Source organism: Pristiophorus japonicus, chromosome 13 (genome assembly GCF_044704955.1).
Source record: "Pristiophorus japonicus isolate sPriJap1 chromosome 13, sPriJap1.hap1, whole genome shotgun sequence".
NCBI classification, from domain to species: domain Eukaryota; kingdom Metazoa; phylum Chordata; class Chondrichthyes; family Pristiophoridae; genus Pristiophorus; species Pristiophorus japonicus.
The window spans coordinates 100,805,769-100,820,738 of record NC_091989.1 but is presented as its reverse complement, the minus strand read 5'-3'; the positions used below and the strand labels follow the sequence as shown (position 1 = coordinate 100,820,738).

Sequence of the window (14,970 nt, the reverse complement as noted above, 5' to 3'; positions counted from 1 at the left end):
TGGTGCCTTGGAGAGTCAGATCGAGTAAAGGTGTCTCTTCTTCTCCATCACTCTCCTCCTGTACTTTGCTGACCAGTCTGGGCAGCTGGCAGTTCCTAAGTATCCAAAAGGAGACAGGCACAAGGGTCGGGTTGTGTTGAGGGGTAGGGTGGAGGATCAAGATATACATGCTTACACCCTCAGCACCTTGTTAGTAAGAAGAGATTGTGGATAGAGGGAGAAGTTGGATATGAGAAGAAGGATTAAGCAATGTATCATGAATACTTTCAGCCTCGCAGCTCACCACGGTCTCAGTGACAGCCCCTCCAGTGATCTCCTACACAGATCTCCAGCCGTGCTTGCCACTCAACCTGTTTGTTCCAGCTTGCACCAATGGTGTGCCATCTTGGCCTGCAAGAGAAAGGGAAGTATGTCAGTGAGTGTGCTGCAATGCGTTTGGATGATGTGATAATCATGGTTGAATAGCTGGCATTGTGTACATACTGTGGGAAGTTGGTGTGATATTTAGTGGTGGTAAGTTTGTGAGGGTGAGGTGAAGCTATGATTGTGAGGTCTGAGTCGTCATTGCTAGACTGTTGGTAGGTGAGTGATGAGGTGTGCTGCATTGGGCAGTGTATGAGGCTAGTGCTGCAGTTGGTGGGATATGGCATTGCAAGATGTATTCATTTACCTTGGCCACTCCAATCAGGTCATTTAACTTCTTTTGGCACTGCTAACTTGTCCAGGGGGCAACACTGTTGGCACTGATGGCTCTGCAATGTCCTCCCACTGCCTTCACAGAGTCTGTTTGAATGGCATCCTGCCTCCTGCAGGTAGAGGGCCTGTCTCCTCCTGTAGACCAAGGCCTAGAGTTCGCCAGCAGTGAACATGGTGCCCTTTCCCTCTCCTGTTGAGATATTGTTCCAGCTCCAGCCACGATGAGGTACTTTGGTAAACAAGCACCTCCCCTTTCAGAAGTGCAGTCAGCCTTTCACCCTGCATGTATCCTTTAAATAGACGGCAGATTCCACACGGTATTGGGAATCCTGTTGAGCTCTGAGCCGACCAACACGTTTCTCCCTGGGCTCAGTGTTGCAATCATGGCAAGAAGCAGGCAGCACAAATTTTCCTCCCCAGGAGTCCTGCCACTGAAACCGGGAAGGTGCATTCGGGTTGTCTCAGCCGGATCATCACCACGCAGTCGTGATGAGAAGTCTGTGCCTCGGAGGCTGCGCGTATCTGCTCTCTGGTGCCTAGTCCAACCGAAGGTAGGGGCTTGCTTTGCCTCTGAGCACGGAGGACGTCGATCGCTGGAGGGATGAAGTTTTCCCTGTTCCAATGAATCTTACCCTTCCATTTTCTTCCAAGTCGCGTTGGTCCATCACCTGAAACAATCCATAATGGTAAATTATCACAGCGCCATCATGGGATACACTTACATCCACACTACCAACAACTGATATCAGTTGCTTTGTGTAGGTGCGCAGCTTTGCCTGAACCGGGAGCAGCTTGGGTTGTTCAGCTTGATCGTTCCATAGCCGCTCAAAGGCATCCTGGCTCATTACAGACTGACTCGCCCCCGTGTCCAATTGCATGAAGACTGGAACGCCATTTATCTCGACTTCCATTATCATTGGAGGACAATTTGTGGTGCAGGTATAAACTCCATACACTTCGTCCCGGGACTGAGTTGCCTCTCTAGCCATCTCCTCGTAATCCGCGCTGGATTCACAGCCATCTGCTGACTCCTCTTCCACGTGGTGAGTCACAGCTCTTTTGCACATTCGCTGGAGGTGGCCCTTTATTCTGCAGCCTTTGCAGACATAGTCTCTGAACCGACACTGATGAGCCCTGTGATTACCTCTGCAACGCCAGCATGGTGCTACTCGACTTACGTTTGCACCCCTCGGTGGACTCTGATTTAAAGAACTCAGGGGCCTGTACGTTCTGCCCTGGGCAGATTCATGTTCAACAGTTCTGCCTGTGAAAGGCGCCATTCTATTTGGAGTATTTGCCGATTTGAGTCCTGAGAGTGAGTCATCATCTGCTTGGAGCTGCAGATTGAGGACATGAACGCCTGGCTGATGCTGATTGCCTTCTGCAGAGTGACGGTGGTTTCGGCAGACAGTAGCCTGTGAAGAATGGCCTCATGACTGATGCCAATTACGAAGACGTCCCGCAATGCATCAGCGAGGGATGCACCGAATTTACATGGCCCTGCCAGCCTCCTGAGTTCGGTAGCGTACTTCGCGATTTCCTGGCTCTCGGGGCGGCGGTGTGTATAAAATCGATGCCTGGCCATGAGGCTGCTCTCCTTCGGTTTGAGTTGGTCCCAAATTAGCACCTGCGGCTCCTCGTATTAATTGGTCGTTGTTTTCTCTGGTGCAGGCAATTCCCTGATGAGGCCGTGGACTGTGGGCTCACAACTGGTCAACGGGATAGCTCTGCGTTTATCTGCCAGCGTGGCCGGATCATCGTCTACCAGGTCGTTTGCTACGAAATATTGGTCGAGCAAAACCGTAAAGGCTTCCCAATCTTCATCCTCTAGACCTTTTCTAATGCACCAAATATGTCATTCTGTTGTGAAAGTTCATAATCTCGTCGCCAGTTGTTATGCCTTTAATACTCTTATGAATGACTCCACGAGGTCCAGTGTTGTACTTGAGCTGTTGTGACCTTCGTCCCATTTATTGTAACTCCAGAGTGAGGCACAAGCATGGTGGGCAGCCTTTTATACTGGGCCCTGCATACATATGCAGGTCACCCTCAGGTCTCCCACCGCAGTGCCCTCTGGCGGCCCACCTTACATGACTATACAGTTGGTACACATGGTCTACATACATGACAGTTTCAATGATGTTTTGTGATCTCGGTAACGAGCCGGGATGGGATTAATGGGATATAATGTGAAACAAATTGAATTTGAGTTCAGGAAAGTGGTCAGCTCTCACTGTTAGGTAACTAACTGGACAATCAGAACAAAGGGGGAAGTCACCACATTCTTTAACTCCTCTCTGACTTTGCTCTGGGTCACAACGTAAATGCAAGTGTTGCTGCAGGAACTGAGGAGTTGTAGCATTGACGCGATGTATCTAATGAAGTACGGAAGACGGTCTTTGTGAAAGATATGAAGGAACTGACTTAATATAATTCGTTCGTGGAGGGTGTACACAACTTGTGTCCCCCACAGCAGTATGAAGCTTGCAGATATACTGAAGAGCAGGATGATCGACTTCCTGCGATTCTTCATCTCTGTATCCTTGTGATTCTCCTGATCACTGTTCCTCCGCAGTATCCTGCGGGCTCTACTCGTCAATAAAATATATCTGACAGTCAGGCCATTGAGGAGCAGAATCAGAACGAACGGGAGCAGTGGGGTTGTCACTCGATGTAAGAAGTCAAATGCTTTCCACAGGGGTGAGGTATAGTAGCTGAACTTCACCATGCAGAACCACGGTGTGCTGAAGAAATACACAGCTTCATATCGAAAATACCAAGGGATGTTCTTTAAAGAGCTCAGCACACACACTGTTGTGATTACCACCAACGCAGTTCTCCAAGTGCAATATTTACTTTTCAGCTTCTGGCAACAAATGGCCACAAATCGATCACAGGTGAAAGCGACTGTGAACCAGACAGAACAATCTGTGGCTGCATGAGTGAGGCAGTCAATGAGACCACACAGGGTAATGTTGTTCGTGAATGGTTCCGTGGAATAAAGGGGGATAATCTGCTTCAGCAGCACGTCAGTGAGAATAACACTTAGATCGGCTGACGCCATCGCCACCAGGTAACAGGTGATACATCCGAATAGACCACACCTTCCTCGGGACAAGATCAGGATCACCAGCAGGTTAACTGTGAGAAATCACAAAAAAAGTAGCAGATAATACTCATCAAACTGGCAACACAGATTGGACATGATTTTGAGTGGGATTTCTAGTGTTCTTACTGCATTCAGCAAATAGAGATTGATCCCCAGACCTGGAGAGTGCTATTAAATGGAGACTGATCAATGGAACTGGACAGTGTTTTCAAGTGGAGGGTGATCTCTGGACATGAACAGTGCTACCCATTGGAGACTGATACCAGACTGGGGCACTGCTGTCTTATGGTGAAAGATCTATCGACTTGGGCAGTGCTCTCAAACGTGGATTGAGCTGGGGAACTGGACAGTGCACTCAAATGAGAACTTATATCTGGGCCTAGTCCGTGCAAATAAATGATGTTTTATCCCAGAAATCGACAGTTCTATCAAATGGAGACTGACCTCTGTTCCTGGACACTGTTATCAGAAAGAGAATGATGCACGGAATTGACAACTGCTATGAAATTGCAACCGATCTCTGGACCTGGGCAGTGCTAGCAACTAGAGACTGATACCCAAATATAGGCACTTTTGTCAAATTGTGAACGATCTCTGGACTTGGGCTGTGCTTTGAAATACAAACTGATCTGTAGAACTAGAGAGTGCTAAGGAGTGGAATCTGATCTCCTGATGTAGGCATTCTGAGCAACTGTAGACTGACCATCGACTGATACAGTGCTTTCAAATGGAGACATATCCAAGTACTATGGATTAGAGAATGATCTATAGACCTGGTTAGTGCTAACAATTGTATAATGATTTTCAGACCTGGTAAGGGTAAATAGTTAGAGAGTGATCTTTAGACCTGGTTATTACCAACAATTGTGGATTGATCTGTTGATCTGGTTAGTGTGAACAATTGGACAGTTTAGTGTTAAAAATTGGAGCAGTATCAATGCTCCTGGTTAGTTTGAACAATTGGAGAATGATCTCCAGACCTGTTTACTGATAACAATTGGAAAATAATCGGTTAGTGGTGACAATGGGAGTATGGTCTTCTCTTCATGAGCAATCCCACGGAGTCGAGGATGATCAGGTGACTGCTGAGTCCAATGCGGGACCGAAAGTCTCTCTCAAGGTTTTGGCAGACGGTGGTTGGAGGGATAGAACAATAGGTGCGGGAGTAGGCCATTCGGCCCTTCGAGCCTGCACCACCATTCAATATGAGCATGGCTGATCATTCACCTCAGAACCTCATTCCTGCTTTTTCTCCATACCCCTTGATCCCTTTAGCCATAAGGCCAAATCTAACTCCCTTTTGAATATATCTAACAAACTGGCCTCAACAGCGTACTGTGGTAGAGAATTCCACAGGTTCACAATTCTCTGACTGAAGAAGTTTCTCCTCATCTCGGTCCTAAATGGCTTACCCCTTATCAATAGTCATTGACCCCTGGTTCTGGACTTCCCCAGCATCCTGCATCTAACCTGTCCACTCCCGTCAGAATCTTTTACGTTTCCATGAGATCCCCTCTCATTCTTCTAAATTCCAGTGAATATAAGCCTAGTCGATCCAGTCTTTCTTCATATGTCAGTCCTGCCATCTGGGAATCAGTGTGGTGAACCTTCGCTGCACTCCCTCAATAGCAAGAATGTCCTTCCTCAGATTGGGAGAACAAAACAATGTTCAAGGTGTGGCCTCAACAAGGCCCTGTACAACTGCATTACGACCCCCCTGCTCCTATACTCAAATCCTCTCGCTACGAAGGCCAACATGCTATTTGCCTTCTTCACTGCCTGCTGTACTTGCATGCCAACTTTCAATGACTGATGTACCTTGACATCCAGGTCTCATGACACCTCCCCTTTTCCTAATCTTTCACCATTCAGATAACATTCTGTCTTCCTGTTATTGCCACCAAAGTTGATTACCTCACATTTATCTACATTATACTGCATCTGCCATGCATTTGCCCACTCACCTAACCTGTCCAAGTCACATGGCAGCCTCTTAGCATCCTCCTCACAGCTCACACTGCCACCCAGCTTAGTGTCATCTTCAAATTTGGAGATATCACGTTCAATTCCTTCGTACAAATCATTAATGTATATTGTAAATAGCTGTGGGCCCAACACTGAACCTTGCAGTATCCCACTAGTCACTGCCTGCCATTCTGAAAAGGACACGTTTATTCCGACTCTTTGCTTGCTGTCTGCCAACCAGTTCTCTATCCACGTCAATACATTGCCCCCAATACCATGTGCTTTAAATTTGCTCACTAATCTCTTGTGTGGGACCTTGTCAAAAGCCTTTTGAAAGTCCAAATATGCCACATCCACTGGTTCTCCCTTGTCCACTCTACTATTTATAACTCTAGAAGATTTATGAAGCATGATTTCCCTTTCATGTTGACTTGGACCGATCCTGTCACTGCTTTCCAAATGTGCTGCTATTACTTCTGTAATAATTGATTCCAACATTTTCCGCAAACCGATGTCAGGCTAACTGCTCTATAATTCCCTGTTTTCACTCTCCCTCCTTTTTTTAAAAGTGGCGTTACATTAGCTACCCTCCAGGCCATAGGTACTGATCCAGATTCAACGCACTGTTGGAAAATGACCACCAATGCATCCACTATTTCTAGGACCACTTCCTTAAGTACACTGGGATGCAGACTATCAGGCCCTGGTGATTTATCGGATTTTAATGCCATCAATTTCCCGATCACAATTTGCTGACTAATAAGGAGTTCCATAAGTTGCTCCTTCTCGCTAGACCCTCGGTCCCCTAGTATTTACAGAAGGTTATTTGTGTCTTCCTTAGTGAAGGTGGTTGGAAGGGCTGCATGCCCTCCTTACGCTGTGTGCGATTGGCTTGCACGAGCTCCCAGCAAAGAGACTTGACGTGTTCAATGCCTTCCCGGATGCTTCTCCTCCACTTTGAGCGGACTTGGGCAAGGGATCCCTTGGTGGCAGTGGGGATGTTGTACTTTTTCAAGGAGTCTTTGTGGGTGTCCATGAAGTGTTTCCTCTGCCCACCTGGGGCTCACTTGCTGTATCAGAGCTCTGAGTAGAGCACTTGTTTTAGGAGTCTTGCATCCGGAATGCAGACGATATGGCCCGTCCATAGGAGCTGATCGAGTGCGGTCAATGCTTCGATGCTGGGGATGTTGGCTTGAGCGATATGTGCCCATCCTGCCAATGATTTTGCAGGATCTTGTGGAGGCAGCGTTGGTGATACTTCTCCAGTGGTTTAAGGGGTCTGCTGTACATAATCCATGCCTTTGAAGCTTATAGGAGGGTGGGTATCACTACTGCCCTGTAGACCATGAGCTTCGTTACGGGTTTGAGGTCCTGGTCTTCAAATACACCCTTCCTCAGCCGACGGAAGGCTGCACTGACACACTGAAGGCTGTGTTGGACTTCGTCATCGATGTCTGCCCTTGGTGACAGTAGGCTCCCAAGCTATGTTAAATGTTTCACATTGTGCAAGGCCTCATCATGGATCATGATAATCGGGGCAGTGCTGCGAGGCAGGGACAGTTTTGTATAGCACCTTTGTATTACGGGTGTTTAGTGCCATGCCCATACTCTCGGACACTTTGATGAAGGTATTGACGACGGTCTGGAGTTCGACCTCCGAGTGTGCGCAAACGCAAACGTCATCTGCATACCGTAATTCAATGACAGAGGATGGGGCGACCTTGGATCTGGACTGTATGTGACAGAGGTTGAACAGTTTCCCGTTCGTTCTATAGATAAGCTTCACTCCAGCAGGGAGCTTATTAAGGGTGAGATGGAGCATTGCTGCAAGGAAAATCGAGAAGAGGGTTGGTGAAATGATACAACCATGCTTGTCCCCGGACCGCACGTGTATTGGGTCTCTGGTGAATCCATTGTTCAGGATCATGGCTAGCATGTCATGGTGGAGCAGGCGGAGGATCATGATGGACTTTTGAGCGCAGCCGAATTTATGGAGACACTCCATAATCTTTCGAGTTTAACAGTGTCAAAGGCCTTTGTGAGGTCAAAGAAGGCCATGTACAGAGATTGACACTGCTCCCTGCATTGTCTTTAAATTTGACACACGGTGACTGCCCTGTTCATTGTGCCCCTTACTGGGTGGAATTCGCATAGTGAATCTGGGAGGAGCTCTTCAGTCACTGGTTGAAAGCGATTGAGAAACATTCTTGTGATGACTTTCATTGTGGCAGACAGCAATGAGACTCCTCTGTAATTACCGCAATGGGACTTGTCACCGGTCTCAACTTGGTTCGAGCTAAATATTGGAGAATGATCTGTAGAACTGGTTAATGCTAATAATGGTCTATAGATGTCGTTAGTGCAAACAGTTAATGGTCTGTGGACCTGGTTAGTGCTAACAATTGGAGAATGATCTAGACTTGGTTTCGGCGAACGATTGAAGAATGAGCTGTAGACCTGATCAAATCTAACAATTGGAGAACGTTCGATAGAAGTGGTTCACACTTACAAATGGGTAATGCTCTATGGATATGTTTAGTGTTAACAATGGGAGAATGATCTATAGACCTGACCTGTATTAACAATGGGAGAATGATTTATAGAACTGGCCTGTTTTAGCAATTGCAGAATGATTTATCGACATGGTTAGTGCAAACAGTTCGAGAATGATCTTCAGAAACATAGAAATCTACAGTGCAGAAGGAGGCCATTTCGTCCCATCGTGTCTGCGCCCGCCAAAAAAGAGCCACACGGCCCTTGGTCAGCAGCTCTGAAGATTACATATAAACCTATGAACAGTGAACAATGGCGGAAACGTGAAGACCAACCAGCCCAACTAGTCCACCGCACACAACTGCGACACTCCTTGCTCAAAAACATTCTACACTCCACCCCAATTAGAGCCACGTGATCTTCTGGGAGTGGCAAAAACCAGATAAAAATCCAGGCCAATTGGCTTAAATAAAATCTGGGAAAATTCTTCTCCGGCCCATCCAGATGATTGAAACTAGTCCAAGAGATCACCTTGGCTATATCTGCGCAGGCAACAAGAGGTTATCCAGTCTAATCCCAATTACCAGTTCTAAGTTGGAAACCTGCAGGTTACAGCACTTTAAGTGCCCATCCAAGGACACTTTAAATGAGGTAAAGGTTTCTGCATTCACAACCCTTCCAGGCAGTGAGTTCCAGACCCCCAACACCCTCTGCGTGAAGAAGCCCCACCTCAAATCACCCCTAAAACTTCCACCAACCACCGTAAAGCTATGGTCCTCATAATTGACACCTGCACCAATGGAAATAAGCTCTTGCTATCCACTATATCCAGGCCCCTCAAAATTTTGTACTTCTCAATGAGGTCTCCTCTCAATACAGCCAAACTGTTTCCTGTCGAATGTGGCCAAATCAATCCTCAACTTAGCAAAATTAGCTTTTTCCCATTTTGTGCCTTTCATTCCAGGCCTATCCTTGTCCCTATCCATAACTAACTTGAATATGGCTGAATTATGGTCATTGGCAGCCACGTGCTCTCCGACTAATACCCCTTCAACCTGCCCAGCTTCATTCCCTAAAATTAAACCCACAACCGCCTCCTCTCATGTTGGGTTTGTTACATACTGATTAAAAATGTTCTCTTGAATGCATTTTAAAAATTCTGCATGCTTTATACCCTTCACACTATATTTGTCCCAATCAATATTAGCATAGTTAAAATGCCTTACTATTACTGCCCTATGGTTCTTGGACATCACAGCAATTTGCCTACATATTTGCTCCTCTATCTCCCTCCCACTGTTTGGGACTCTATAATACATGCCCAGCTGTGTGATCGCCCCTTTTTTATTTTTCAGTTTGATCCATATGGCCTCATTTGATGATCCCTCTAACATATTATCCCTTCTCACTGCTTTAACAGTTTATTTAATCAATACCACGATGCCCCAGCCCTTTTTACCTGCTTAGTGCAAAAAAAAATGGAGAATAATCTACAGACATGGTTAGTTTTAACACTTGGAGAATGAGCTATAGACCCGCATAGTGTTATAAATTTGATAATGAATTTTTGGTCTGGTTAGTGTTACCAATTGCAGAAAGATCTATGTACGTGGTTACTTCTAATCATTGGTGAATATTCTACGGACCTGGTTTGTGCTAACAATTGGAAACTGTTCTATCGAAATGGATAGTGCTAAAAATTGGAGAATGATCTGTGGGACTGATAAGTGTGAACAGTTGGAGAATGAAATATGCACCAGAAAAATTGTAGAACGATCTTCAGACCTCGTTAGTGCTAACTATTAGAGCACGATCTACAGCCCAGTTAGTGCCAACAATGGACGATGAGCTATAGACATGATCAGTGCAAACAATTGCAGCATGATCTATAGACCTGGTTAGTGCTAACAATTAATGAATTATCTATAGACATGATCAGTGCTAACAATTAGGCAATGAACGATAGACCTGGTTAGTGTTAACAATTAGAGTGTAATCTATGAACCTGGTTTGAGCTAAATATTGGAGAATGATGTGTAGAACTGGTTAGAGTTAACAATTGGGAAAAGTTCTATGGATGTGCTTAATGCTAACAATTGAGAATGGTCTATAGACCTCATTAGCATTAACAATTGGAGCATGATCTATAGACCTGGTCAGTACTATCAAGTGGAAAATGATCTGTGAATTTCTTTAGTGCTAACAATTGGAGAGTAAATTATGAACCTGGTTTGTGCTGGCAATTGGAGAATGATCTTTTGACCTGGTTAGTGCTAAAAATTGTTGAATGAATTATGGAACTGGTAAGTTTTAACAATGTAGAATGGTCTATGAACCTGCTCCTGTTAACAATTGGAGAATGATCTACGTACCTGGTTCGTGCGAACACTTGGAGAATGATCTGTAGCCCTGGTAAGTGCTAACGATTGTAGAATGATCTATGGACCTGTTCTTGCAGAAAATTGGAAGATGATCTATGGGCCTGGATAATGATAGCGATCGGTAAATATTCTATAGACCTGGTTAGTGCTGACAATTGGAGAATTATCTGTGGATCTGGTTATTGTTGATCATTGGAGATTAATCTATGGACCTGGTTATTGCTAACAATTGGTGAATATCTATGGACTAGGTTTGTGCTAACAATTGGAGAATAAAGTATGGAACTGGTTAGTGCTGACATTGGGAGAATTATCTGTGGACCTGGTTATTGTTGACAATTGGAGATTGATCTTTGGACCAGGTTATTGCTAACAATTGGCGAATGGTCTAAGGACTAGGTTACACCTAACAATTGGAGAATGAAGTATGGACCTGGTTAGTGCTTACAAATGGAGAATGATCTGTAGACCTGGAGAGTGTAAATACTTGGAGAATGATCTATGGTGAATGGTCTATGGTCCACGTTCTTGTTAACAATTGTAGAATTTTCTATGGACCTGGTTAGTTATAACAATTAGAGAATTATCTATAGACCTGTTTTGAGCTAAGTATTGCAGAATGATCTGTACAACTGGTTAGAGTTAACAATTGGAAAAAGTTCTATAAAAGTGGTTAATGCTAACAATTGGAGGATGTTCTTTTGACCTGGTTAATGACAACAATTGGAGAATGAATTATGAACATGGTTCATGTGAACAATTGCAGAATGGTCCATGAACTTGGTTACTGCCAACAATTGCAGAACATTATTTATGCCTGGTTACTGCCATCAATTGGACAATGATCTATAGACCTGCTTTGAGCCAATGATTGGAATTAATCAACAGAGCTGCTTAGAGTTAACAATTGGGGAAATTCTATAGAAGTGGTTAATGCTAATAATTGGAAAATGCTCAAGGGGCCTGGTTAGTGCAAAGAAATTGAGAATATTTTATGTACCTGGTTAATGTTAACAAATAGAGAGTTATCTATGCAGCTGGTAAATGCTAACAATTGGCGAATTATATAGAGACTAGGTGAGTGTGAAAAATTGAATAATGAACTATAGACCTGGTTAGTTCTAACAATTGGAGAATGAACTACGGACCTGGTTAGTGCAGACAATTGGGGAATTATCTTTAGACCAGGTTAGTGCTAACAATTGTAGAATGAACTATTGACTTGGTTATTGATAACAATTGGAGAATGAATTATGGGCCTGGTCAATGGTAAAAATAATAGATTGATCTACAGAGGTTTTTCTTGTTAAGAATTGGAGAATGACTTCTGATCCTTGTAGTGTGAATAATTACAGAATGGTCTATAAACCTGGTTAATGCTAACAATTTTAGAACACTCTTTAGATCTTGTTAGTGTGAACAGTTGGACAATGATCTATGGCTCTGGTTAGTGCTGACAATTGTAGAAATAGCTATGGAGCTGGTTAGTGTAAACAATTGGAGAATGATGTAGGAATCTAGTTAGTGCAAACTATTAGAGAATGAACTATAGACCTGGTTCGTGTTAACCACTGTGGAATATTCTGTGGACCTGGGTAGTGTTAACAATTGGAGAATTATCTATAGACCTAGTTAGTGTTAAGAATTGGCGAATGATCTATGTAACTTGATAGTACTAATAATTGTAGACTGGTCTAAGAACATGGTTAGTGCTAACTATTGGAGAACGATCTATGTAACTGGTTTGTTCTAACAACTGAAGAATGAGCTAAGAAACTGGTTAGTGCTAACTATTGGAGAATGATCTCAGTTACTGGTTAGAGCTAACTATTAAAGAATGATCTAAGAAACTGGTTAGTGCTAACTATTGGAGAATGATCTAAGAAACTGGTTGGTGCTAACTATTGGATAATGATCCATGGAGCTGTTTAGTGCTTAAAATTGAAGAATGTTGTGTTAACCTGGTAACTGCTAACAAACGGAGAATCATCTCTAGAACTGGTAAGTGTTAACCATCGTAGATTATTCAAAGGACCTGGTTAGTGTTAGCAATTGGAGAATGATGTTTGGATCTGGTTCGTGTTTAAATTTGAGAATGATCTATGGACCTGGTTACTGTTAATAATTGGAGAATGATATGTGGACTTGGTATGTGCTAACAATTGCAAATGATCTAAATACATAGTTAGTGCTCACATTTTCAGTATGGTCCATAGACCTGGTTAGAGCTAGCAATTGGAGAATTGTCTAGAGAACTTGTTTTCAATTGGAGAGTGATCTATGGAACTGGTTAGTGGGAATAATTTGGGAATTATATATAGACCTGGTTAGTGCGAACATTGCGTGGACCAGGGTAGTGATAACAATTGAAGAATGATCTAAGATCCTTGTTCATGCTAGAATTTGAGAAAGCTTTATCGACCTGCTCTGTGCTAACAATTGGGGAAACATCTATGGACATGGTTAGTGCTAACAATTGGAGAATGATCTATAGATGTGGTAAGTGTTATCAATTGGTGCATGATCTATAGACCTGGTTCAATTTAACAATTGGAAAATGATCTGTAGATCTGGTTAGTGCGAACAATGGGACAATGATTTAAGAATGTGGTTAATGCTAACAATTGGAGAATAATCTATTTAGCTGGTGTTGAGAATTGCAGAAGTTTCTAAGAACCAGATTAGTGTTAACCATTGGAGAATGATCTATGGACCTGGTTAGTGTTAACAATTGGGGAATACATTATGGACCTGGCTAGGGATAAGAATTGTACACTGATCTAGGAACGTTGTCAGTGTGAAAAATTGCAGAATGATCTATGGATCTGGTTTGTGTTAACAATTGGAGAATGATCGATGAATCTTGTTTGCGTTAACAATTGGACAATGATCTCTCGACCTGCTTAGTGCAAGCAATTGGAGAATGATCGATGAACCTGGTTTGTATCAAGAAGTGAAGAATGATCTATTGACCTGGTTAGTGTTAGCCATTGGAGAATGATCTATGGACCCGGTTAGTGCTAACAATTGGAGGATGAACTGTGGACCTGGTAACGGGAGCGTAGTTATAAAATCGCCGGACTGATAATCAAGATGACTGGACTAATGATCGAGAGACACGAGTTCAAATCCGACCACGGCAGCTGGGGAGCTTATCTTCAGTTAATTAATGATTATGGAATATTAAAAAAGCTTTTGTTGGTAATAGTGACCATGAAAATACCGCATTGTCATAAAAACCCATCTGTTTCAATAATATTCTCCAGCGAACTGCCGTCCTTACCAGGTCCGGCTTATATGTGACTCGAAACACACTGCAACGTGATTGACTCTTAACTGCCCTCTGAACTGGCCTAGCAAGCCACTCAGTTGTACACAACCGCTAAGAAAAACAATAGTGAGCATAAATCCAGATGGACTCCCTGGCATCGACTTCGGCAACATCACACCCAGCACAATCGACACTGCAAAGTCCTTCTCACCAACATCTGGGGACTTGTACCAAAATTTGGAGAGCTGTCCCACAGACCTGTCAAGCAACAACCTGACACAGTCATACTCACAGTATCGTACCTTTCAGTCAATGTCCCATAATCTTCCATCACCATTCCTCTGTATGTCCTGTCCCACCAGCAGAACAGACACACACGGGGTGGCGGCACAGTGGTACACAGTCGGGAGGGAGTGGCCTTTGGAGACCTTAGCATTGACTCTTGACAGCATGAAGTCTCAAGGCTTCAAGTCACGAATCGGCAAGGAAACCTGCAGATTACAAGCTACCGCCCTCACACAGCTGATGATTCAGTAATCCTCCATGTTGAATACCACTTGGAAGAAGCACTGAGAGTAGCAAGGGCACAGAATGTACTCTGAGTGGAGGACTTCAATATCCATCACCAAGAGTGACTTGGTAGCACCACTACTGACGAAGCTGGCCGAGACCTGAAGGATATAGCTGCCAGACTGGGCCTGCAGCAGGTGGTGAAAGAACCAACACGAAAAACCTACTTGACCTTGTCCTCACCAATCGACCTTGTCCTCACCAATCTACCTGTCGCAGATGCATCTGTCCATGAGATCATTGGTAGCAGTAAACAGCACACAGTCACTGTGGAGATGAAGTCCCGTCTTCACATGGGGGACACCATCCATCATGCTCTGTGGCACTACCACCGTGATAAATGGGACAGTTTCAGAACTGACCTAGCAGCTCAAAACTGGGCATCCATGAGGCGCTGTGGGCCATCAGCAGCAGCAGATTTGTATTCCACCACAACCTGTAACCTCATGCCCGGCATATCCCTCACTCTACCATTACCATCAAGC

The 14,970-nt window shown here is 44.1% G+C and overlaps 1 protein-coding gene across 1 annotated transcript in view; it reads right to left on the bottom strand.

Moving 5' to 3' along the window:
- LOC139278153 (probable G-protein coupled receptor 139) overlaps positions 1-14,970 on the bottom strand; it is a 66,244-nt gene that overhangs the window by 4,594 nt on the left and 46,680 nt on the right. Inside the window, exons 2-4 of the mRNA XM_070896809.1 lie at positions 7,355-7,594; positions 2,999-3,837; positions 1,329-1,364 (exon numbers count right to left, since the gene is read on the bottom strand). Of these exons, the coding sequence (XP_070752910.1) occupies positions 1,329-1,364; positions 2,999-3,837; positions 7,355-7,594 (1,115 nt within the window). The remainder of the gene's footprint in view (positions 1-1,328; positions 1,365-2,998; positions 3,838-7,354; positions 7,595-14,970) is intronic.